A 24210-nucleotide genomic window follows, 5' to 3' on the forward strand; every position below is an offset into this window, starting at 1 on the left:
GCGTGCAGGCACACTATAGCAAAAACCTCTCAAAAAAAAAAAAAAAGAGGATTGGAGTGGGGGATTCCAGCCCTGTTGCCTAGTGGTTAAGAGATGCTGGATCCCACAAGCTAACCACATGGTTCAAATTCCAGCCCCAGTGACTTCAGAAATACAGGGCACATGTGTGTGTGCCCCAACTCCTGACAAGATGAAGAGATGGAGGAGAAAAGATTGCAATGTGACCATGCCCTATTGGCAATGATAGGCAAGGAATGACAGATGAGAGGGATGACAGGTGAGAAGTTTTCAAAAAAAAAAAAAAAAAAATAAGACAGAGGGCCAGCTGGTGGCATGGTGGTTGGGACGGCTGGAACCCACATAGCTGGCTACATGATTTGAGTCCCAGACCCACGGGATGAGAAATACTCCAAGTGGGTGTGTGTGCATGCACAAAATTGTGAGAAGAGAATGGAGGACAAGACCAGAAGACTAGAGGGAATGTTGCGGCATTGACATTCCCCCTAGGAGGTGTTTCTCTCCTCCTTTCTCTCTCTCTTCAGTGAGTGCACACATCCTATAGCAAAAGTTTAAGAAACAAAGGTGAGAGATTACATTTATGCCCCTTTTAGTGTTGAGAAACAGAATTCAGGAGGTAAGTGATCTGAGTAAGTGAGGTGAGAACCTTGGGTGTGATTTGATCCCAGGTCCTCACACCTTACTCCCCATACCTCCCCCACAGATTGCTTCAGGAAGGGCCCCTTGGGGAAAATGACCTGCCATCCCTGAGAGAGGCACCCAGGAGATATTTAGTGCCCTCATCAGACCCTGTCAGACAGGACAAGGCAGAGCTGGAAGGGCAGGTGAGCGGGAACTCCTGCCTTTGGTCCATCCTTCCATCTGGGCTGGTCCGTCCACACATGGGCTGCTTTCGTCCAACAGTTGTAACATAACCAAATGCCATAGACTGAGTGGTTGAGAAACAACAGGCACTGGGGCCAGCAGGTGGGCATGGTGGTTAACGCACTGGGCTCCCACATGGTCGACTGCAGTTCATGAACCAGACCTGGTGCCTTCCCTTCTCAATTTCACTGTCCTGTAGCAAATTAATAATAGAAGCCAGCAGATGGTGTAGTGGTTATGGTGCTGGACTCCCACATGGCTGACCATGGTTCTGGTGGCTTAAAACTCACACTGGGTGCATGTGCATGTATGCCCAAGATCTCAGGGGGAGAATGGAGGAGAAGGGATTGTGGCATGGCCATCCCTTTTGGGGCGTGATTTCTCACTTTCCTTCTCACTATCTCTGTCTCTTTTCCTGACAAGCACATGTGCCCTAAGGCAAAAACCTCTTTAAAAAATTATTATAATAATAGGAGGTAGGAGATGGTTTAGTGGTTAAGGTGCTGAATCCCCACATGGCCAACCGCAGTTCAAGTCCCAGACTCAGCGGCTTGAAACTCAATGCCTGGCACGTGTGCATGCATGCCCAAAATCCCAAGAGGAGAATGGAGAAGGGAATACAGTGTGGCCATCCCCCCGGGGGGGTGATTTCTCACTTTCTCTATCTCTCCTGTGACCACATGTGCCCTATAGCAACAATCTCTTAAAAAATAATAGTGATGGGAACCAGCAGTTAGCATAATGGCTATGTCGCTGGACTCCCACGTAGTCGACCATGGTTCGTGTCCCGGACCCGGTGGCTTAAAACTCACGCCGGGCGCGTGCGCGTGCGTGCCCAAGATCCCGAGAGGAGAATAGAGGAGAAGGGATTGCGGCGTGACCATCTCCCCTGGGGGGTGATTTCTTGCTTTCTGTCTCTATGTCTCTCTCTGTCTGTCTGGCGAGCGCACACGCCCTACAGTGAAAATCTCTCAAAAAAAAAAAAATAGTGATGATAAATTTAAAAATAAATTATTCTTTTAAAAAACAAAAAAGAAGAAGGGACCAGCAGTTGGCATAATGGTTACATTGCTGGACTCCCATGTAATCAACCTCTCTGGACCCAGGGGCTGAAAACTCACATCATTGTGTGTGTGCGTGCGCAAGATCCTGAGAGGAGAATGGAGGAGACAGGATTGTGGTGTGGCCATCCCCCCAGGGGTAGTTTCTCGCTTTCTGTTGCTCTGTCTCTGTCTGTCTCTCCAGTGAGTGCACATGCCCTATAGCAAAAATCTCTCCCCCCAAAAAAAAGAAAGAGAGGAAACAGTCGCCCTTACTTCCCACAGTTCAGGAGGCTAGAGGCCAACACGAAGGCGTCCGTTTGGTCAGTGTCTGGTGAGACCCTCTTGTTGCAGACTGCTGCCTTCTCCTGTGTCCTCACATGGTAGAAAAGAGACAAGGGAACTCTCGGCCTGCTGTTACGAGGGCACCAACCCTGTCACAAGGGTTCCCTCTTCATGGCCTAATCGCCTCTCAGGCTCCACCTCTTTCCACCATCACCCTGGGGACTAGGGATTCAAGGTATGAAGCTTAGCAGGGACACAAACGCCCAATCCCTGCACAGGGCAGCCCTTCTCAGACCACCCAGTTACCTGAGCTTTGTTTTTCTCAGCTCTAAAGTGCTCATAAATGTCATCTCTCTCCTGTCCAGCTGCTGTGAGAGAACTGGGGTGATTCGCAGGAGCAAGCACAGGTGCCTGTCACCATGCCTCTGCCCAGCAGCAAGCACGCTCAGAGCCGGCCGGTCAGTTGTGGCGAGTAGGACACTTGTTTTACTAGTCTCTGGTCAGGATCTCTGGAGCCAGAGCAGGGTCAGCCCTGCTAGAGGCCCATGATCCACATGGCAGGGGAGGGTCTTTTTTTTTTTTTTTTTTTTTTGGTCTTTTCACCACAGGGTACATGCTCTTGCAGAGTGAGACAAAGTGAGGACTCACCCCCAGGGGGATGGCCACACTGCAATTCCTTCTCTTGGGATGTTGGGCATGCATGCACACGTACCCAGGATATTTTTCAGGCCACCAAGTCTGGGATGTAAACCATGCAGTTGGCCTTGTGGGATCTAACATCTTAACTTCACACCACCCACTCACCTCATTTTATTTTTTTTTAGATTAGATTTTTTTTTCCCCATAAGTTACATGTGCTGCCTGGCAGGGGAGGAGAGAGAAAGAGAGAGATTGAGAGGGAAAGTGAGAAATCACCTCCCCGGGGGATGGCCATGCTGTAGTCTCTTCTCCGTTCTCCTCCCGGGATTTTGAGCACTCACACACATGTGCCCGGCAGGACTTAAACTGCAGTTGGCCAGTTGAAGTTGGGGGTCCAGCATTTCCACTACATGTCACCTGCTGGCCCCGACTCCTTTTTTTTCCTTCCATTAGTGAAAAAGAGCAAGAGACAGAGACACTATCAGACAGAGACAGTATCTTCACACCAAGATCCAACGTAGCCTTTGCCAGCCCCTAATCATGGGTGCGTGTATCCTCAGGGAGGCCTGGGGACTTGAACCATGAACCTCCCTATGTGGGTCAGCCCCAGGAGCATTGCATTTACCACTGAGCCACTATCCAGCACCATGGAGAGGCTCTTTTGAACAACTCTCCCAGCCGTGGATGAGGGATGGCAGATTCTCAAGCTGTGGGGTCCCCAAGATGGTGAATGGCACAGCCCCCAAGCCCACCCAGCTACCCGAGTTGGCTCAGGGCTGACGGAGATTTCCTTCTGGGCGTCTGAGAATTTCATAGCAGCCCAAGTTGTGGGCCTAGAGGTGATAGACAGAGGTGCAAGACCATCAGCCGAGGTGACCCTCCAGCAGCTATGAGTTGGGACTAGGAAAAATGGCCCTTCCTGGGACCAGCAGTTAGCGTAATGGCTATGTCGCTGGACTCCCATGTAGTCGACCGCAGTTCAAGTCCCAGACCCGGTGTCTTAAAACTCACACCGGGCACGTGTGCGTGCATGCCCAAGATCCCGAGAGGAGAATGGAGGAGAAGGGATTGTGGCGTGGCCATCCCCGCTGGGGGTGATTTCTCACTTTCTGTCTCTCTGTCTGTCTGGCAAGCGCACGCGCCCTATAGCAAAAACCTCTCCAAAAGAAAAGAAAAGAAAATGACCCTTCCTGGTCTAATCTCACAAGGAAGCACCCACAAGACTCCTAGGTAATCCTTTCCCCTGCCGAGATGACCCGGTGGCAGCAGAGGCCCAGTAAGGAAGGGGGGAGCCAGCGACCTCAGGCCGAGTCCCACCGGGCACGCAGCTTCAGCCTGATTCCACAGGGGTGTCCTAACCTAGGGCCGGGACTGGCCTTTCACTCTCGCACCAGTACCCTGAGGGTGGCCACTGAAAAGGAGCCATAGACTGGGGAGGAGGACGCAGACACAGAACAACACCAGGGACTCCAGGGTCAGCCAGCCTGACCGGCCTGCCTCCCTGATGTGTGACCTGCCTGTCTCTAGTCTCTGCTGCCCACCCACTCCTGCCCAGGCCTCCGCCCTTCTCCTGTCTCCAGGGCTTCTGTAATCGCCTCCAGCTGGGCTCTGGGCTGCCCTCTTGCCTCTGGGACTAGCAGGCAGGAGCTCATTCCAGAAGTGAATACCTTGTTGCAGATTCTCCAGGGTGGCCGTTGTCATTGTTGAAATAAAACCCCAGCTCCTTGTCTGCCCTGCCTGGATCTCCCATCTCACCTCTCCGGCTTGTGACCCTGCATGCTCTGCTCCAACCACATGGTTCCCTCTTCCCGGCACATCCAAACCCTCTCCCACCCTGGGGACTTGGCTGCCCTCCCATTCCAGGAGCCTCTAGCCTCCTCTTCTTCTGAGCGGCCCCTCCTGTATTCAGGCAGAACCAGGCGCCTCTCAGAGGCCAGCTTCACCAAACCCACCTCCTGCGGGCCTCTCAATCAGCGCATTCTCAAGCCCTGCTGCTTTCTCCACTCATTTCTCCATTTCGCTTACTGGCGTCTGCAGTTAACATGCTTATCTATTTGCTGGCTAATTTATTGTCTGCTTTCTCCACTGGAATATAAACTCCAGAAGGGAATCTGTCTTGTTCAGTTACCTCTTGCACTGGGCAGGAAGCAGGCAACACGTTTCATTGTGATTTTTTATTAACTTTTTTTACTCAAAAAAATTATTTATTTAGGGCCCAACAGGTGGTGTGGTGGTTAAGGCACTGAATTTCCACACAGTGGACCGTGATTTGAGTCCTGGACCTGGCAGCTTGATTTCTCACTTTCCCTCTCTCCCTGTCTCTCTCTAGTCATATTTTAAAAATAATAATGTTGAATAAAATTAAATAATTTTTAAAAATTATTTAATTTTATTCAACATTATTATTTTTAAAATATGACTAGAGAGAGACAGGGAGAGAGGGAAAGTGAGAAAGCAAGCCACCAGGTCCAGGCCTTGAACTGTGGTCAGCCATGTGAGAGTGTCCAGCACCTTAACCACCATGCCACCTGCTAATCCCCTTATTATTATCATTTTTTAATTTGACGAGAGATAGACAAAGTGAGAGAGCAAGCCACCAGATCCAGGACTCGAACTATATTTAGCCATATGAGAGTCGAGCACCTTAACTACCATGCCGCCTGCTGACCCTATCCATTGTGCATTTTTTTTCTTTTTCTTTTCTTTTCTTTTTTTTTAAGAGAGGTTTTTGCTATAGGACGCATGCACTTGCTGGACTCTGGGCTGCCCTCTTGCCTCTGGGACTACAGGGAGGTCCCGGGCAATGAACCCAGAACCTCTCCCGTGTGTATCCCGTCGTGTTACCGCTGCACTGTCACCTGGCCCATGCTGTTACACTGATGCCGTTGACCAGTCCTGATAAAATAGGGATGGAGTCCACATAAGGACACGGGAAGCAGGGAGGCCATCTTGGAGGCTGGCTGCCACGCGTGCTGAAGCAGGGAGGGAGCGTGGAGAGCCAGTTCCACGGCCTTTCTCAGTTGCTCCCATTAACTGAACCCACGTGGAAGTAGGGCCTGTGAGCCCGACACAGTCTGCAGAACTCAGCCCTCTGAGCACAGAGGGCAGAGAATGCTGTGGGGAGGGAGGAAACAGAAAACCAGCACGCGGTCCCTGCTTCTGGAACAGTGCCCTGTACGTAGTAAGCCAATATTTAATGGATGAATGAAGGAATTTATGAATGGATGAGGGAAGCCTTTGGTAGAGAGTAGTGGAGGACTATGCTTGTTAGGGTCCTGGACATGGTTTCAAACATCCCTGGGAGAGTCGGGTGGTGGTGACCCACATGGAAAGGATCCAGGTCCGTGTGCAGAGACCTCCGAGTATAGCAGGCACCTGCTTGCCCAAGATCCAGGGTTGTCTGAAACTGGGGGTGGATTGAAGCATGCAGATCCTGCTGGAGGGCGGCCTCATAGCACAGCAGTTGAGCACCATGCAGACGAAGGCAGATCCCACATGGCTGATCAGGGTTTGAGTCCTGACCCTGGGGGACTTGAAAAACATGTTCATGCATGGGTGCATGAAAAATTGGAAAATCGGAAGAAAAAGGATTGCAGAGTACCCAGGCCCCATTAGGGATGCCTTCTCCTTCTCCCTCCCTCCTCCCACGCACATACACATTCTCTGGCATTTAAAAAAAATTTTAAAAAAGGCTAGCAGGGGGGACCAGCAGTTAGCGTAATGGCTGTGTCGCTGAACTCCCATGTAGTCAACTGCAATGTGAGTACCAGACCTGGTAACTTAAACTCAGCCAGGCGCGTGTGTGTGCGTGCCCAAGATCCCGAGAGGAGAATGGAAGAGAAGGGATTGCAGTGTGGCCATGCCCCCTGGGGGCGGTGATTTCCCGCTTTCTGTCTCTCTGTCTCTCTCTCTCTTTCTGGCGAGGGCATGCGCCCTATAGCAAAAACCTCTCAAAAAAAAAAAAAAAATGCCAGCAGGTGCATTGGAGGTTAAGGCACTGGATCCCACATGGCCAACTGAGCAGTTTGAGTTCAGACCCGGCAACCTGAAAACCGTGCCAGGTATGCGTACCTGTGTGCCCAAAATCCTGAGAGGACAATGGAGAAGGGATTGTGTCACATGGGTATGTGGCATGGCCGTCCCCCGGGGGAGGGTAAGTTCCTCTATCTCTCTCTCTCTCTCTGGCGTGTGTACATGCCCTCTGTAGCAAACTAAAAAAAGGAAAAAGAACAAAGGCCCTGTTAAAGAACTCTGTCCCTCCCTCTCTCTCTCTCTCTTTGTCCCTGTCACCCTCTCAGTTATGGAAGAGATCAACTATTTTGTGGAGTCCCTGGGGAAGGGAAGATGGCAGATGGCGTGACGGTCTGGGTTGAGAGCTGGAGCAGTGTGGGGTGCTGTGATCCCCACGGGGGGGCCTGCGGGTCTGCGTGAGCATCTCCACTGGCGGAGCAGTGAGGGGTCTCAGACAGATTCTCCCCAAGACCCTCAGTCAGGGTCATCATCCAGTGGATCTGGGGAGGTCGCTGCCCTAACCTTCACCCAGCTCTGCGGTGCCCAGCCACCCTGGCTGTGCTGTGCCCCCCTTTCCTTCTCTTTCCTTCCCCACGGGTGGGGACAAGCTGCTGTCAAGCGTGCTGCGTGGGTTGTTTCAAGTAACGGGAGTCCCCTCGGGCTGCTCCAGCAAGGAGGAGAATTTACCCTGGGGTTCCCGCCGTGTCTTGTGGGCAGCCAGGCCTCATGGAGGCACCAGAACCGCCGACAGTGCAGCGCAGGTCCCTGTCCGCCCCTCTGCTTCTCCCTGCCTCCCTCTCCCCACTGCACAGACTGCTCCCCCATGCAGTATGGTAGGGAACGTGGCTGCCATAGCCCCCAGGTTACTTGTGAGGGTTCCAGCCCCTGGAGAGGTCGGGGTGGGTGTCTCGGTCTCAAGGCTGGGTTCTAGGGGAGGGCAAACCAGCACCCCCTGTGGACAGTCGGCTGGAGCTCAGTCGCCGAGGTGGATGCACACCAGGGCTACCAGGCCTCTGCAGTGGTAGCGGCCAAGGTGCCGTGCTCCACAGGCTGGGGTTACATGGGAGGCCTGGGTTCAGTGCCCGGCCCAACCTGAATCCTAGGCATGCTGGCGTGCACCTGCCATCCCAGAGACTCAGGGAGGCTGAGACAGGAGGACCATGAGCTCAAGGCCAACCTGGACAACATGGAGATCCTGTCTAAAAGACAGGACCAGCAGTTGGCATAATGGCTATGTCACTGGACTCCCATATAGTCAACCACGGTTCGAGTCCCGGACACGGTGGCTTAAAACTCACGCCGGGCGCATGTGTATGCATGCCCAAGATCCCGAGAGGTGAATGGAGGAGAAGGGATTGTAGTGTGGCTATTCCCCCTGAGGGGTGATTTCTCGCTTTCTGTCTCTCTGGTGAGCACACGCACCCTAAAAAAAAAAACTCAAAAAAAAAAAAGAAATCCTGTCTAAAAGAGCTGGGTGTCGTAACACATTCCTGAAGTCCCAGCTAGGAGGCTGAGGCAGGGGGATTAAGGCATGGCCAACCACAGTTCAAGTCCCAGACCTGGCAGCTGGCGTTCTCACTTTCTTTCCCTCTCTCTCTTTCTCTGACTGCCTCTCTCTGGCAAATGCATGTGCACTACAGCAAACAAAATAATAATAATACCAAAAAACGTTAAATAGTAATTTTTAAAAAAGACAAGACCCTTTATTGTTGTTGTTCTTTTTTGTTCTGTTTGTTTGGATTTTTTGCCAGGTGGTGCGTGTGCTCACTAGAGACAAAGAAGGAGAGGGAGAGAGCACCCTCTAATGGCGCATGGTCATGCCGCAGGCTCTTCTCCATTTCTTCCTCCTTTTGGGATTTAAAAAAATTATTTATTTAGGGGCCAGCAGATAGTGTAGCAGTTACGTTATGGGGCTCCCACATAGTAGACTACAGTTCGAGTCCCAGACCTGGCTGATTAACAATCACAGTGGAGGGACCAGCAATTAGCATACTGGCTATGTCGCTGAATTCCCATGTAGCCGACCGCGGTTCGAGTCCCGGACCCAATGACTTAAACACGCCGGGTGCGTGTGCGTGCGTGCCCAAGATCCCAAGAGGAGAATGGAGGAGAAGGGATTACAGTGTGGCCATCCCCCCAGGGGGTTATTTCTCCCTTTCTATCTCTTTGTCTCTCTCTGTCTTTCTGGCAAGTGCATGCACTCTATAGCAAAAACCCCTCTGGAAAAAAAAAAAAAAACTCAAAAAAAAAAAAGAATCACACTGGGTGCTTATGCGTGCATGCCCAAGATCCCAGGAGGAGAATGGAGAAGGGATTGTGGTGTGGCCATTCCCCTGGGGGGGATTGCTCAGTTTCCCTCTCACTGTCTCTGTCTCTCCAGTGAGTGCACATGCCCTAAGGCTAAAGCCTCTAAAAACATATTTATGTGTTTGCTATGGAACACGTGCACACACTAGAGAAAACAGTGGAGGGGGAGTGAGAAACCAAGCCACCAGGTCTGGGACTTGAACCTCAGTTGACCATACGGGAGTCTAGCATCTTAACCACCACGCCGCATGCTGACCCTCTTTTGAGGGTTTTGAGCACATGCGCACATACACAGCATGTTTTTCAAGCCTCTGAAGCTGAATCACACCGCCAGCCACACCAGTAGCTCACGGGGCTGGCCCAACCCTGTCTTAAAACAAGATGGGGGTTGCTGGCTGCTCCACTTTGAGAAGAAGAAAGTGCCCAGAGGAGAGGGTCTGGCAGTCCGTCTGACTAAGTGCAGGGCAGGTGGGAGTGACAGGCACCTGCTGTCACAGAGGTGCACAAGGGCACATGGCTTCCCCGCACCAGGGGGGCAGCTCTTCCTCAACACTGAGGCCACTCCTCCCCGTCCTCCCCTTCCCTGGCTTCTTCCCTCCTCCCCACCTCTTCCTAATACTCCTCCACCTTGGGCCACTTCTACCCAATCCTACAGGGGTCTTGAACAGTGGAAGAGTTGGCAAAAAAACTGACACCCTGCTGAAGACTTTTCTGGTTGTAAACGCTAGAAACACCTTGAACTGACCTGAGTAAAAGAGCACAGAGCAGAGCGGGACGGTGGTTGGGAGCGCAGGCCTCCGGCTGCGAATGCAACTGAATCGTGGATGCTGGTCCCCTGTTACAAGCTGTGTGGCCTTGCCAACCTGCTTACCTTCTCTTCTCTGTGCCCCGTCCCCTCGCGTGTAAGTGGAGCTATTCACTGCGCTCATTCCATAGGTTTGTGGCGTGGGGCGGGATGGTGACTGTGCCCTGGGCAGTGCCGTAGTGCTCAGTAACCGTGAGTGACGGGCCGGCTCGGTGGTGCAGCGGTAACGCACTGCTCAGTGACGCTGAATCTATATGGAAGGTCACGGGTTTGGTTCTCCATGCCTAACCTGTACATCCCAGGGCATATCTGTGATCTTCATAGGCTGGGAGAACTGGAGGGGGATTGCAGCCAGAGACCCACTTGAGGGTGCTTGGTGCTTGTCTTTCTTTCTTTTTTTTTTTTTTTTTTTGAGAGGATCTTGCTATAGGGCGTGTGCGCTCACCAGAAAGACAGAGAGACAGAAAGTGAGAAATCACCTCCCAGGGGGGATGGCCACGCCTCAATCCCTTCTCCTCCATTCTCCCCTTGGGATCTTGGGCACTCACACACACGCCCCAAGCATGATTTTAAGCCACCAGGCCCAGGACTTGAACCGAGGTCAGCTACATGGGAGTTCAGCGACATAGCCATTATGCTAACTGCTGGTCCCAAGGGTGCTTGTCTTTCTCAGTCTCTTTCTGCATGTGTCTCACTCATGGAAGAAAAATGGTGGTAGCTCATGTGCACTTGTTCGGACAAGTAGAAGGGAGCGCTCACTTCTGTGAGAACATCAGCTCACAGTAGGCTCAAGTCCACGCTCCTGGGTGTCATATGTATTATCCGTGAGTAGCGGCGAAACCCAGGCTCCCCCAGTTCTCCCAGGTGGCAGCAGAGTCAGGGCCATCCCGTGCCTCGTCCTGTGTGCGGCTGCCCCCTTGTGGCAGTGGCGGCACATTGCGGCCTCCTCTTTTTTTCTTTGTTCTCTCCTTTAAAGCTCAGCTTCCAGGGCTACAGGGGTGGAGGGAGCGTTCCCGCCCAGGGACCTTAGAAGCCCCCGGAAGCAGTTAGAGGAAGAGTCACAGCTGAGGAATTCCATTCTCAGCTTTGAACCAAACTAGAACCTTCCATCCTGAGGTGGTCCCGAGAGTGATGCTGGCCAGACCACCCCATCCCACCCACTGGTCCTTCTTGCCTTGAAGGCATCTTCTCCACCTTCACCACACAAGGAATCAGCTGGGGAGCGTTAACCATCCCCGGGCCCAAGCTGCCCACCCACCTCGGGGGTGCCCAGCATCCATGTTTTGTTTTTGTTTTTGTTTTAGGTTTTTGCCATAGGGTGCTTAAGCTCACCAGAGACAGAGGAGAAGTGAGAAATAACCCCAAAGGGGATGGCCACACCACAGTGGCCTTCTCCTCCATTCTCTTCCTGGGGTTTTGGGCACGCACGCGCATGTGCCGTGTGATTGAAGTCGCCAGGTCCTGGACTTGAACCACAGTCAGCCATGTGGGAGTCCAGCTCCTTCACCACCATGCCACCTGCTGGCCCCACATCTCTGTTTAAAAGCTCCTCTGGGTTTTCACTGAGCGAGATTCAGAGTCGAGACACGCCATCTCCATCACCTCCTCCCATTTTCCTTTGGCCCCCCCAAATCAGCCTTCGCCTTGGCCCCACCACAGTGCCCCTCCTGGGCCTGTGCTGGCCAGAGCCATCGGAGACCCTGTGCCCCCTGGGGGCCATCTGACCCCGCTGGCCACCTTCTCCTTGGGGCCCCTGTTCCCCTGACTGGCTTTCCGTCTCCTGTGTCTGGCAGTTCCCTGCTTCCATGTCAGCTGCTTCTCTGGCCAGGGGCTCAGTCAGAGCAGGTGAATGTGTCCAGCCTCAGCCTTGTAAGTCCAGCCACATCCACACCTGAGGCCCCACAGACCCCCAACTGAACACAGCCCCACGTGGTCCTTCCTCATCGAGGCTTGTCACCCGCTTCTCCTCTGGAGCCCATTACCGTCTGCCCAGGACCCAAACCCAAGGCCTAGACCCTCCCATCCTCTCATCCCCCTCTGCCACTGTCGTCTCCGTCCCATGTACTCTCAGGGTGCGGGCTGTCCCCTTCAGCCCCTTCCACAGGTCACCCTTTCTACCTTCTGTCCACCCTCCTCATCTCCCAGAGAGACAGTCCCCAGTGCAAACCTCGTCATGCCACACCCCTCACCTCGCGACTCCCCTCCAGTCCCACCATCTAGCCCCAGCCTGCTTCCCCCGCCCTGTTTCCCACCACACACCCATGGGACCAGGCTAAGCAAGAATCGAAGCCAGACTTGGGGGCCGGGCCATGGCATGGTGGTTGGGGTGGCTGCATCCCACATGGCCGAACATGGTTTGAGTCCTGGACCTGTTGACTTGAAAAATGCCTGATGCGTATACGTGCATGCTCAGAGTCCCGAGAGGAGAATGGCAAAGGGATTGCGGCATGGCCATCTCTCTGGGGGATACTCTTGCACTTTCCCTTTCTCTTTCTGTCTCTCCCCGGCAAGCACATGTGCCATATAGCAGAAACTTAAAAATAAAATAAAAGCCCAGCACGGCTCTGAGCCTGGGCAGAAGCCATCTCCCTTCCCTTACCCTGTTCAGTGTCCGGGCAGCTCTGGGGCAGCCCAGCCTGCGCTCAGCAGGCTTCCCTGGAGCAGGGCTCTATTCCAGCACTTTACAAGCACTCACTCATCTAGTCTTCACAAGGAAACCCCCTGAGGTCAGGAGTGTTATCTCCACAGATGAGGATCAGAGGCACGGAGAAATCAAGTGGCTTGCTCAAGGCCACACAGGAGGGGACAAAGGTCGCATCTCAGTTCACAGGGTCTGGCCCAAAGCCCTTTACTCAGTATGCAGCTTCTCCTTAGTGGAGTGACAGTGACAGTAATAGTAAAGCTGGCCCAGCTGTGAGGGCGCGGACGAGCTGAGAGCTCCGCAGCCCGCTGCAGGTTGGGATCCTAGTAGACCTGAAACCAGGTGCCGGCATGCCCCAAGGCCTGATGGGATGGAGACATGGAGAAGGGGCTCCAGTGTGACCACTGGGGGTGCTCGCTCGCTCGCGCTCTCGCGCTCTCCCTCCCTCCCTCTCATAAGCATACACACCCTCTGGCAATTAAAAAAAGAAAGAAAAAGAAAATAAATTTTTTTAAATAGTAGAAATCATAGTAAAGTTGGCCTGCTGAGTCGGGCGCAGCACTGAGCCCAGGGCCTGGGCCAAGGCTCTGGGCCTCCCCACCCTGCAGTGTTAGCACATGTGGGTTTTTGTCTCTGAGACCCAGCACTAGGCATTAGGAGACACTGACACGTTGGTTCTAGAGGGGGCTGGGTGGTGGTGGCACTGGCAGTGATGCAACTGGACCCCCACAGCAAATGTCCTAGGTTTGTGTCCCGGAACCTCCCTGTACACACCAGGCGTACCTGCAAATGCCCATGACAGATCATGGCCTGGGGACCCTGTTGGAGGTGCCTGTCTCTCTCACACTTTTTCTGTCTCTGTCATGGAAGAAATAAACTTTAAAACTTTTTTTTTTTCTTGAGGGCAGCAGGTGGCATGGTGGTTAAGGTTCTGGGTTCCACATAGCTGATTCCATGGTTCAAATCCTAGACCCTGCAGCTTAAAGTGCTGGCCAGATGTGGTGCAAGCCCAGAATTCCAACAGGAGAATAAAAGAGCAAGGATTGAGCATGGCCAGCCCCCACCCCAGGATAGATTCTCGTGTTTCTTCTCTGTTCCCCTCTGGTGAGTGCATGAGCCCTATTGCAGAAAACTAAGAACAATTGAAGAACATTTTTTTTTCTTTTTTTGAGGAATACAGTTCAGCCCATCACACCCAGAATTTCAGATTCAATTGCTGAAGGTGATGTAGCTAAATGCATTGGGCCGGGAAAACCTTGGCTTCTCATTCTTTTGTTTTCCTGCTTTTGAGAGAGATGAGTAAAAATATTTTTTAATTATTTATTTTATTTTATTTATTATTATTTTAAAATTTGTCATAGGGCACCAGCAAGACAAAGAGGGAAAGTAAGAAAGCAAGCCACCAGGTCTGGAACTAGAACTGCAGTCAACCATGTGGGTGGGGATCCAACACCTTAATCACCATGCCACCTGCTGGCCCCTATAAATATGTTCACTTTCCTCTTCTTTTTTTTTTTTAATAATTATTTTATTTAACTTCACTTATTTTTATTTATTTATTTTAATTTGACCAGTGAGGGACAGAGTGAGAGAGAGAGCAGGAAAGTGAGAAAGCAAGCCACCGGATTTAGGACTCGAACCACTGTCGGCCGTGTGGGAGCTCAGCGCCCTTAACCACCACGCCACTTGCCGGTCCCTTCAGTTTCCTCTGTACTATGTGAAATACAAGAGCAAGGACATTTGTCCAGGCCATGACCCAGCTTCCTAGCACAGTGCCTGGCACCTAGTAAGTGCTAGATAAGTATTCCAGGCAAGTTTATGACGCAAGGGCCCTGGACGCTGGGGAGTGGCAGGGATCAGGGAGACCACGCACGAGGGGCCGGCCGGTACTTGACTCCAGCCAACGGTCAGCCGCCCAGGACACAGACTTAGGTAAATCTGTTTTCCAAGGACAGCCACTCCACAGACACTACGCCGCATGCTGACCAGTCTGCTCTCTGCGGAGGGCTCCTGCCCTGGGCCCGCGGAGCAGGTCTTCCCAGCTCCGGCTCCACCTGGAGTGCTGTGCACTTCCAGAGACACAGCCTAGAGGTGGGGGCCCGAGTGACCCCAGCTGCTCCAGTGACTCAGGGACCGGCTGGTGTGGTTGCCTCTGCAGGAAGGCGACGCACTGGGTGCCATGGAGAAGCTGTGCCGGCAGCTGACCTACCACCTCAGCCCCCACTCCCAGTGGAGGCGCCACCGGGGGCTGCGCAGGCCTGGTGAGTCGCAGGCCCTTGAGGGGTCTGCCCTGCCTCCTACCCAGAGTGAGTCCCTGCCAGGCAGAGCAGGTGACACACAGCACCCCTGTCAGGACAGGGGGACGGGAAGAGCCAAAGAGGTTGTCTTGGAGGGCTGCCTGAAGGAGGTGAGATCAGAGAATTAAGGGGTGCAAGCTTGAGAGGAGCTGGAGGTGGGGGGGGGCAGAGATTGAAGAGTTTCTCAATCCTCAGGTGCTCAAAGTAGACCCTCTGAACTGAACCCCGCCCCAGTCTCTGGGATGGCCCCCAGGGGTGTCCAAACCTCAGCCATGTCCTAGCCCTGGTCACAGTGAGGCCCTTCACGGATATGGCCCCTGAAGAAGATCAGGGGGTGCTGGGTGTGCACATGGGACACAGAACCTGTGGGCGCCACCCAGCAGCACCTAGGAAGGTGGTAGGAGCCTCAAAGGTAGACTTCCCAGGGGAGGAGGAACTTGTGGTTTCTCAGGCTCACCTTCTGGAAGACTGGCCAGGGCCTGCTGCTGCTGCCAGATGGTCCCTGCAGCCCCGCACACTGGGGTGGGAGGACCGTCCTCTCGCCTCCTGGCAGTCCCCACTTTGAGCTGGGAGGGAAGGCCTTCCCCGGGGGTGGGACCCAGTGTGAGGTCTCATGGAGCTTGCAGGCCACCACTCCAGAGGGGCTGAGGGCTCCTCTGTGGGGCTGGAGGGCCGTGGCAACTGGGGTGCTGCAGGACACCGGGCTGGCTCCTTAGGGTTGGAAATGTGAGCTCTGTTGGAGTCTAGGGGCCTCTTCTGACTTCCAGCATGCGCGTGAGCACGCACACACACAGACACACACACACACACACACACACACACACACGCACGCATGCTCGGTCCATTCTCCTTTCAAAACCCATGCAGGTCTGGCCTCCTGGTTCCTGCCAGGAGGCTTCTCATCACAACGGAATGAAATCCAAACGCCCAGTGTGACGGCCCTCGATCCCTGTCATCTGCCTCTTTCCAGCCTCTGGGCCTTTGCACCCGCACCTGCTACCACACTCCTCTGATGGGCCCTCCCGCCAGGCTTCGCTGAGCGGCTGGCACTTTGCCCGCACTTCATGTGTGGTCTGCCTCCACACCACCATCCACGTAAAATGGAAACGGGGATCTTGGCCAGCTTCGTTGCCACCATAACCTCGGTGCCTAGCGCAGTGCGGGGCACACAGTGGGAGCTCAGCAAGGGCACCGTACAGGAACACCAGGCAGATGCCGCTGCTGCCACGTGACTGGCCCCGACCTCCTGGTGCGTGGTGGGCTGGATGTGAACCCAGGTCTGCGGCTCCAAGGCTCGGGCTGTTAACCACCATGCCGTTTTCCTGGTGGTCTCCTTTGTAATGACAGTGACAGAGGCAGCCACGCTTACATGGCACTGAACGCCAGGCAGGGCTCTGCACACTTAACTGTCAGGCCTTGAGAGCTTTTCCTTCCCACTCCCAGGACTGAACCCATCAGAGGCAAAAACGACTGAAGCTGGACAGCATCCCAGGGAGAGGGACTTACCCCGTTTGGCCAGAAGTCCAAGCTGTGCTCCGCAGCTACTGTTCATGGATGCTCAGGATAGGCTAGGTGCCTCCTCCACCTCCCTCTCCTTCCCAGCAGAGGCCCTGAAGTCCGGGGCTGGCCTGGGCCACTTGGAAATACCGAAAAGGGCATCTCGGGACTGTGCCTGGGCCTTGTAAACACAGGGGTGGTGGAGAGGGCGCACTGGCCATCGGCATAGGAGAAAGAGACGGAGTGGCAGAGGGCAGGAGGGGCGCGAGGGGCAGGAGGGGCGAGCAGCTCCCTCTGGGCCGAGCCCCGTGCCCCCATCTGTGGTCCTCAGCTCTGCCCCCTCTGTGGGGAAGACCCTCTGGAGAAAGGGCATCAGAAACCCTTCATGCCACCTGCAGAGCAGCTCAGCTGCCACCCAAGGGTGGGGACACAGGATGCTCAGCCCAAGCAGTTAGCGACGGCAGCAAGCATTGAGTCTGCGTCCCGTCCAGCCCTGGCTCGGGCCAAGGCAGGCGGTATTCACTCACTCAGCAGCAACCCTAGGGGCTTATTGGCTCCCTTTCTTGTGGCAGTGAGGCACAGGGAAGGTAACTCCCTACTAGAGGTCAGAGTAGGAAGAACAGAGCTAAGAGGCAAACGCAGGCATCCTGCAAAAACACGTGTGCTATAGGAAGGGCAAGCCCTAGGCCTTAGGCCTGGCCAGCTGGTTCCGGCCAGGTCCAACATGGAGAGTTGCAGGACACTGGGGCCCCTGGCTTCTCCCCCCACCTCTCCCACCCAGGTCTGCAGTTTTGTAAAACTGATCCCAGGTCAGCAGGCTGTGTAGACTGGCTCTGGGGTGGTAGCACTGCAGAAAAGCCTACCCCTTGATCCCTGCTTGTCTCCTTTTGCCTTCAGCCTCAAGGCTGTCCTGGCCGGGAGCCCTCCAGACAACACGGTGGACCTTTCAGGCATCCCGCTGACCTCCCGGGACCTGGAGCGGGTGACCAGCTACCTGCAGCGCTGCGGGGAGCAGGTGGACAGCGTGGAGCTGGGCTTCACGGGCCTCACAGATGACATGGTCCTGCAGCTGCTGCCGGCCCTCAGCAGCCTGCCCCGCCTCACCACACTGGCGCTCAACGGCAACCGGCTAACCCGGGCCCTGCTGCGCGACCTCACCGACACCCTGAAGGACCCCAGCAAGTTCCCCAGCGTCACGTGGATTGACCTGGGCAACAACGTGGACATCTTCTCCTTGCCCCAGCCCTTCCTGCTCAGCCTGCGCAAGCGCTCCCCCAAGCAGGGCCACCTTCCCACCATCCTGGAGCTGGGCGAGGGCCCGGGCAGTGGGGAGGAAGCCCGGGAAGAGACAGTGGGCCAGGAGGACCCTGGAGGGGGCCTTGCTGCACCAGCCAAGGACCTCCACGAGGGCCAGGAGACAGCAGCTCAGACGTGACACAGAAGCGGGGACCTCAACAGGGAGTCCTCATGGGGTGGGACGGCTGAGACAGGTTAGGGGTACCTCTTCTCGGGAGGCTCAGGCTGAAAACTGGCTTGAATGCTCCCTGCTCCCTCCTCCCCCACCACCACAGAAAGGCAGCCCTAGCACCTGGGAGAGGGGGCCTATTTAATACTTCTCTTTGATCCTGTCTTCCCCACCCCCTTATAAATCCATTCTTGCCTTCTGACTTCTGGAAGTGGCTCATGAGGCTCCAGGCACCCCTCAACTCAGCCTCAAAGGTGTGGGAGGGCCTTATAACCCAGAGATGCTAATGTGATACTGGGCACTCCCAGAAAAGCTGCATAGGTGGGCCCCTGCATCGAGCACTCTCCAGGTCTGTCTACCTGGGAGAAGAAACTCCAGCCAGATTATTAGGCAAGTCTCCAGTTCAGGGAGACGGATCCTTACTGAAACCACTCTCACCTGGAGAAGATCTGGGCTGGGTGCCAGAGCCTAACTCATGCCAAGCTAAGGGTGGACAAAGATGGTCTACCTCCAGTGGAGCCTCAGGCTCCTTGGAACCATTTCCCCAGCTTGACATTTGAGGCCCATGTTGCTACCCACACCCCTGCCCAAGGGACAAGCTACCATACTGTCCCCGTAACAGAGCACCCAGTGGTGCCATGTGGCAGGACCTACGTGCCCACACCCCCAGGCGTGCATGCAGGCCACTTAACTCCTGTAGCCCGTCTTAGAAAACTACCACTGATATTCCCCAGGGCCTTTAGGGACTATGGCAGAATGACTGTCCTCACCTGGACAGGCTTCAGAACCCTCTTCTGATAAAAATCCCTTCTGGGTCCAAGATCACAAACCAAGTCCAGACTTTTTGCCATAGGGTGTGCGCTCAGTGAGACACTGCCCACAGGGCAACTGGCCACGCCATAATCCCTTCTAGGGCTTTGGGCACAGGCAGACTCAGCGTCTTTCAAGCCACCAGGTGTGGGACTTGAAATTGTTTGGCAATATAGAAGTCTACTACCATAACCACACTACCAGCCCCAACCCTTGGCTGGGAGAAGGGGGAAATTAACTCTAGTCTGGGAAACTTACTTCAGTCAAGAGTATTCCTCCCAAGTATTCTCAATGAAAAAGCCCTAAGGCCAACACTGTCAATTAACTGGCCTTACCAAGCACAGCCAGGAAGGGGCTGGACTGCAGGGCCTTGCAGGCTGCTTAACCAAGGGCAGAGCCCAGAGACAGCTGCGCTCAGGAATGAGGTGTGTGGATGCCTTAAATGCTTTGGAATTTTGCCCTCAGTCCAGTTGTTGAGAGGCTGACTGTTCAGTTTACAAGTCCAAGTGCTAATGCCCCACCACAGTAGTCCAAGCTACCTTTTTCTTCAAATACACACATTTTCCAAACCAAAACCAAAGACCATTCTTTATTTCAGTAATAGTTGATGGTAACTACATGAGAACTTTATTTGTGGGTGGGAGTGGAGATGAACAGTTTGTAGCTTAAAGAACTCACCCCTTCTTAGCCAATTTACAAAAGTAAATTAAGTTGTCAGACAAGCTGGCAGGGGACAATGCTCAAGAATTTAAGCTAAGGAATTTAATGATATGAAGTTCACTAGTCCTTGGGGAAAAGTACATCTTTCGGCTCCCTTGAGATGAATGGAGCTTCTGGTACCAAGGCCAGCATGTCTCTGTACCGAAGCTGAAGCCATTTACGTTTTCAGAACCCAAGTCAATGGCAGCCACTCATTGGGACTTCACCATACTCCGAGGTCACAGCCTGCAAAGAAACTAAATTTCAGTCTCTGAAAACGGGCTGGAATGCTCCCTGCTCCCTCCTCCCCCACCACCACAGAAAGGCAGCCCTAGCACCTGGGAGAGGGGGCCTATTTAATACTTCTCTTTGATCCTGTCTTCCCCACCCCCTTATAAATCCATTCTTGCCTTCTGACTTCTGGAAGTGGCTCATGAGGCTCCAGGCACCCCTCAACTCAGCCTCAAAGGTGTGGGAGGGCCTTATAACCCAGAGATGCTAATGTGATACTGGGCACTCCCAGAAAAGCTGCATAGGTGGGCCCCTGCATCGAGCACTCTCCAGGTCTGTCTACCTGGGAGAAGAAACTCCAGCCAGATTATTAGGCAAGTCTCCAGTTCAGGGAGACGGATCCTTACTGAAACCACTCTCACCTGGAGAAGATCTGGGCTGGGTGCCAGAGCCTAACTCATGCCAAGCTAAGGGTGGACAAAGATGGTCTACCTCCAGTGGAGCCTCAGGCTCCTTGGAACCATTTCCCCAGCTTGACATTTGAGGCCCATGTTGCTACCCACACCCCTGCCCAAGGGACAAGCTACCATACTGTCCCCGTAACAGAGCACCCAGTGGTGCCATGTGGCAGGACCTACGTGCCCACACCCCCAGGCGTGCATGCAGGCCACTTAACTCCTGTAGCCCGTCTTAGAAAACTACCACTGATATTCCCCAGGGCCTTTAGGGACTATGGCAGAATGACTGTCCTCACCTGGACAGGCTTCAGAACCCTCTTCTGATAAAAATCCCTTCTGGGTCCAAGATCACAAACCAAGTCCAGACTTTTTGCCATAGGGTGTGCGCTCAGTGAGACACTGCCCACAGGGCAACTGGCCACGCCATAATCCCTTCTAGGGCTTTGGGCACAGGCAGACTCAGCGTCTTTCAAGCCACCAGGTGTGGGACTTGAAATTGTTTGGCAATATAGAAGTCTACTACCATAACCACACTACCAGCCCCAACCCTTGGCTGGGAGAAGGGGGAAATTAACTCTAGTCTGGGAAACTTACTTCAGTCAAGAGTATTCCTCCCAAGTATTCTCAATGAAAAAGCCCTAAGGCCAACACTGTCAATTAACTGGCCTTACCAAGCACAGCCAGGAAGGGGCTGGACTGCAGGGCCTTGCAGGCTGCTTAACCAAGGGCAGAGCCCAGAGACAGCTGCGCTCAGGAATGAGGTGTGTGGATGCCTTAAATGCTTTGGAATTTTGCCCTCAGTCCAGTTGTTGAGAGGCTGACTGTTCAGTTTACAAGTCCAAGTGCTAATGCCCCACCACAGTAGTCCAAGCTACCTTTTTCTTCAAATACACACATTTTCCAAACCAAAACCAAAGACCATTCTTTATTTCAGTAATAGTTGATGGTAACTACATGAGAACTTTATTTGTGGGTGGGAGTGGAGATGAACAGTTTGTAGCTTAAAGAACTCACCCCTTCTTAGCCAATTTACAAAAGTAAATTAAGTTGTCAGACAAGCTGGCAGGGGACAATGCTCAAGAATTTAAGCTAAGGAATTTAATGATATGAAGTTCACTAGTCCTTGGGGAAAAGTACATCTTTCGGCTCCCTTGAGATGAATGGAGCTTCTGGTACCAAGGCCAGCATGTCTCTGTACCGAAGCTGAAGCCATTTACGTTTTCAGAACCCAAGTCAATGGCAGCCACTCATTGGGACTTCACCATACTCCGAGGTCACAGCCTGCAAAGAAACTAAATTTCAGTCTCACTTTGCACTCTTTCAACCATCACGCACAGCATCAAGGACATCTTCAGAAAACCATAGGTTCACCACTATTCCATCTGCCGGTAATTCCAGCTGTTCTAGGGGAATCATCATCTGATGTCCCGTTCCTCAAATCGAGTTTTAACCAGAATTATCCTCCACTAGGGCCGCTGTCCAGATCCAGGCTTACCTTCTCCTGGGCCGAGTTGTGGCCACTGCCAACTCGCACTCTGCACCCCAGCACTCAGGTTCCACAACCTGGGGGAAGAGAGGTGCACATACCTCAGACAGACCAGACACACACAGGGCAGGCGTCCTCACAGCCAACTAAACCTGCTAACTGGGGCTCACACTTAAGAGTACCCAAGACCGGGACCAGCAGTTAGCGTAATGGCTATGTGGCCAGACTACCTTATAGTCGACTGTGGTTGAGTCCTGGACCCGGTGGCTTAAACTCACGCCAGGCACATGTGCCCCAAGATCCTGAGAGGAGCATGGAGAAGTGATCATGGCGTGGCCATCCCCCCGGGTGGTGATTTCTCACTTTCTTTCTGGCAAGTACACGTGCCCTAGAGTACCCCAAGACCTTATGGGGGATACATCTTTATCAATTACTGAAGTCTCCAGTTCCCAATAGTTTCTTTGGTGAGTGACAACTATCACTGAGTCACATTTTCGATTTCAAAAAGCCCAAGATTAAGCAGCCAAGAGGCACACAGGACAAGCTCTCTTAATGACTAGGAAAGACACTATTCCACTGCTACCACGAGCCAGTCACCTTTGGGACGTTGTCGGTCAGGCCCAGGGCTACTGACACAGGTGTCAGGCTAACCAAACGAAAACTCCCGCTTTCCGACCTGATAGCTAGGGACCGTCAAGCACCTGCCTCCCACACAGGCTTACCTGGCAGACCAGCAGTGCTCCTGGCTCCAACACTCGGCACCTGGCGAGCATTTGCTCACTCGCGACCTGTGTGAACACAGCAATGAGTTCACAGCAACCTAGCGGTAAACCTCACCCCTGGCACTAGGTGCTGAGGGCTTGTTGACTGCATCAGCCAGGAGTAGTTATCGTCAGTTATCGCTTCTGACGGCACTTCCTATTAGTGATTTCATCAGAGCAGTCAAGCACCTCGCCACTGTCCAGCCCAACCAGAGAGCTGGAGGTCACCTGACACTAAGCTAAAACTGCCTTCACACCAGCCACCGCAATCATTTTCCAACTAAAAGGATGGCTTCTGAGCGCAGCTTTGGTTTAAGTTGGTTGTACGTTAGGGATATGGCTGGAGCGCTCCCCAGGTCTTGGTCGTACCTGCAGTTCCACATTATAAAGTACATAAAACCAACATCTGCAAATCACTTTCTGTGTATTTAAAAGAACAAAATTACAACCCCTCTAATTACAAAATTATAACTTTACAATTACAAAGTTATAACAAGTTACATATATTAAACCCCACCTAGACAAGGCCTGAACCTCATGGCAGGGCGCTGCTCCTGTCTTCAACACCTTTCAGTGAGTCAGCCATCTGAAACCTGGGAAATAAAAACAAGAATATAGAGCCGATTGCATAACTGTTTTAGTCTCAGGACTGCGATCAGAAAGGCATAAACGTCAGTTTCCGCTCCTGACGGCACTTCCTAACACTACTGTCATCCAGTCTCCCTCCTAGGCCCGTTACGGTCCTCCCACGTGGGTACCCAAAGCGCAGGCTGACCCGGCCTTACCAAATCTTTCTGGGTCTGAGTTCTCTCCAAGACGGGCCGGGAAGTAGAGCCCCGGCCCTCGCGGACCTCAAGCTCGTGCGGCGGTGGCCCTGCAGGAAGTAGAGCCGCGGCCCGTGAGCTCGGCCCAGGGCGGCCGGACCCGCCCGGAGCGGCGCTGCGGGACTCCCGAACGCCCCGCCATCGCGCCCGCCAAGCCCACGTGGGCGCCGTGGCCGGGAAGCCAGGCCGTTACCGCACCGCCCCGCGCCGTGCAGTTCGGCCTCCCGGGAACGGATTCCAGGAAATCAGACTCGCTCTTTAGTTGCCCCTGCAGGGTCCCGGACACAGAAGCCACACACCTGCATGTCAGCTACAGCGGAAAGGTCGCGCCTCCGCCGCCCCAAGCCCTTAAGGAGTTGGGACATCCCATTCTTCACAGAGGGAGGGGACGCAGGCGCAGACTCACCGGAATGCCCGCCCACTTACAGAGGTAGAGCGGCCGCACTAGCAACGGCGCCCCCCTCCTACTGAGCCGTGGTCTCTTCCACGGCCCAGGGGATTCTGGGTCTTCGAGCCCGCGGCGGGTTCCAGGGCGCCTGCGCGACGGCTGCTGCGCGGGCTGCTAGCGCCGGGCTGCGCCCCCTGGGTCCCCACCCAGCTGCTCCCCAAGGGTGTGCGACGTTGATCCGTTTTTCAGTTTCTCTGTGTGAGCTGCTGATTGCTCTTTTGAAGAATGGAGATACCAGTCCCCCGCGTTGGGAGGAGTTTGTGGAATAACGCACCTGAAGGTCTGCGGAGCCCGAGCACGCAGCGACCATGCACGAACCATTCCTAGTTCTAGAACACCTTGCCAGTCTGCCCTCTCCCCACAGCTGCTCCAGAAATCCAGGAGCACCCCAAATCCCCGCGCATTGACAGCCCTCAGCGCTTTCTCTAGAACCCCCTCCGAGGAGGGAGCAGATCACTTCCAACCTCTCCTGCCCGGAGGGTAAAAGTCTGCCTGCCTTGTCCCCCAGCCACCCCTCTATCTCATCTGCATGGAAAGCTCTCCCCGCGGATGCTCTCAGCGTAGGACGTGCTCGGGTCTTCTGCTTAAAAGTATTGCCAGTGCGCCAGCAGGTGGCGTAATGGT

At 53.9% G+C, this 24210-nt stretch overlaps 1 protein-coding gene, 1 long non-coding RNA gene and 3 other non-coding genes across 10 annotated transcripts in view; 1 reads left to right on the forward strand and 4 right to left on the reverse strand.

The window, feature by feature from the left end:
• The window catches only part of LRRC75A (leucine rich repeat containing 75A), a 20550-nt gene extending 1130 nt beyond the window's left edge, over positions 1–19420 (forward strand). Inside the window, exons 2-4 of the mRNA XM_027773696.1 lie at positions 14769–14878; positions 15302–15304; positions 17302–19420. Coding sequence (XP_027629497.1) covers positions 14769–14878; positions 15302–15304; positions 17302–17839 — 651 coding nt within the window. The 3' untranslated portion in view covers positions 17840–19420. The remainder of the gene's footprint in view (positions 1–14768; positions 14879–15301; positions 15305–17301) is intronic.
• Positions 19421–20963: 1543 nt separating this feature from the next.
• On the reverse strand, positions 20964–24087 carry LOC106735370 (uncharacterized). 6 transcript variants are annotated; one of them, XR_001370713.2, is made up of 6 exons: positions 23861–24087; positions 23100–23188; positions 22832–22907; positions 22276–22341; positions 21563–21630; positions 20964–21348 (listed from the first exon to the last, which is right to left on the reverse strand). It is a non-coding gene; the product is annotated as an uncharacterized LOC106735370 (long non-coding RNA). The 6 variants fall into 6 exon arrangements; XR_001370712.2 differs by lacking the exon at positions 23861–24087 and adding an exon at positions 23545–23565; XR_001370709.2 differs by lacking the exon at positions 23861–24087 and adding an exon at positions 23438–23515.
• LOC114008671 (small nucleolar RNA SNORD65) lies at positions 21417–21488 on the reverse strand. Its single transcript, XR_003550187.1, has one exon. It is a non-coding gene; the product is annotated as a small nucleolar RNA SNORD65 (small nucleolar RNA).
• On the reverse strand, positions 22424–22494 carry LOC114008675 (small nucleolar RNA SNORD49). The gene has a single exon (XR_003550189.1). It is a non-coding gene; the product is annotated as a small nucleolar RNA SNORD49 (small nucleolar RNA).
• Positions 22968–23035, reverse strand: LOC114008670 (small nucleolar RNA SNORD49). Its single transcript, XR_003550186.1, has one exon. It is a non-coding gene; the product is annotated as a small nucleolar RNA SNORD49 (small nucleolar RNA).
• Positions 24088–24210: the final 123 nt, after the last annotated feature.

Source organism: Tupaia chinensis, unplaced genomic scaffold, assembly GCF_000334495.1.
Source record: "Tupaia chinensis unplaced genomic scaffold, TupChi_1.0 Scaffold000365_1, whole genome shotgun sequence".
Lineage (NCBI taxonomy): Eukaryota > Metazoa > Chordata > Mammalia > Scandentia > Tupaiidae > Tupaia > Tupaia belangeri.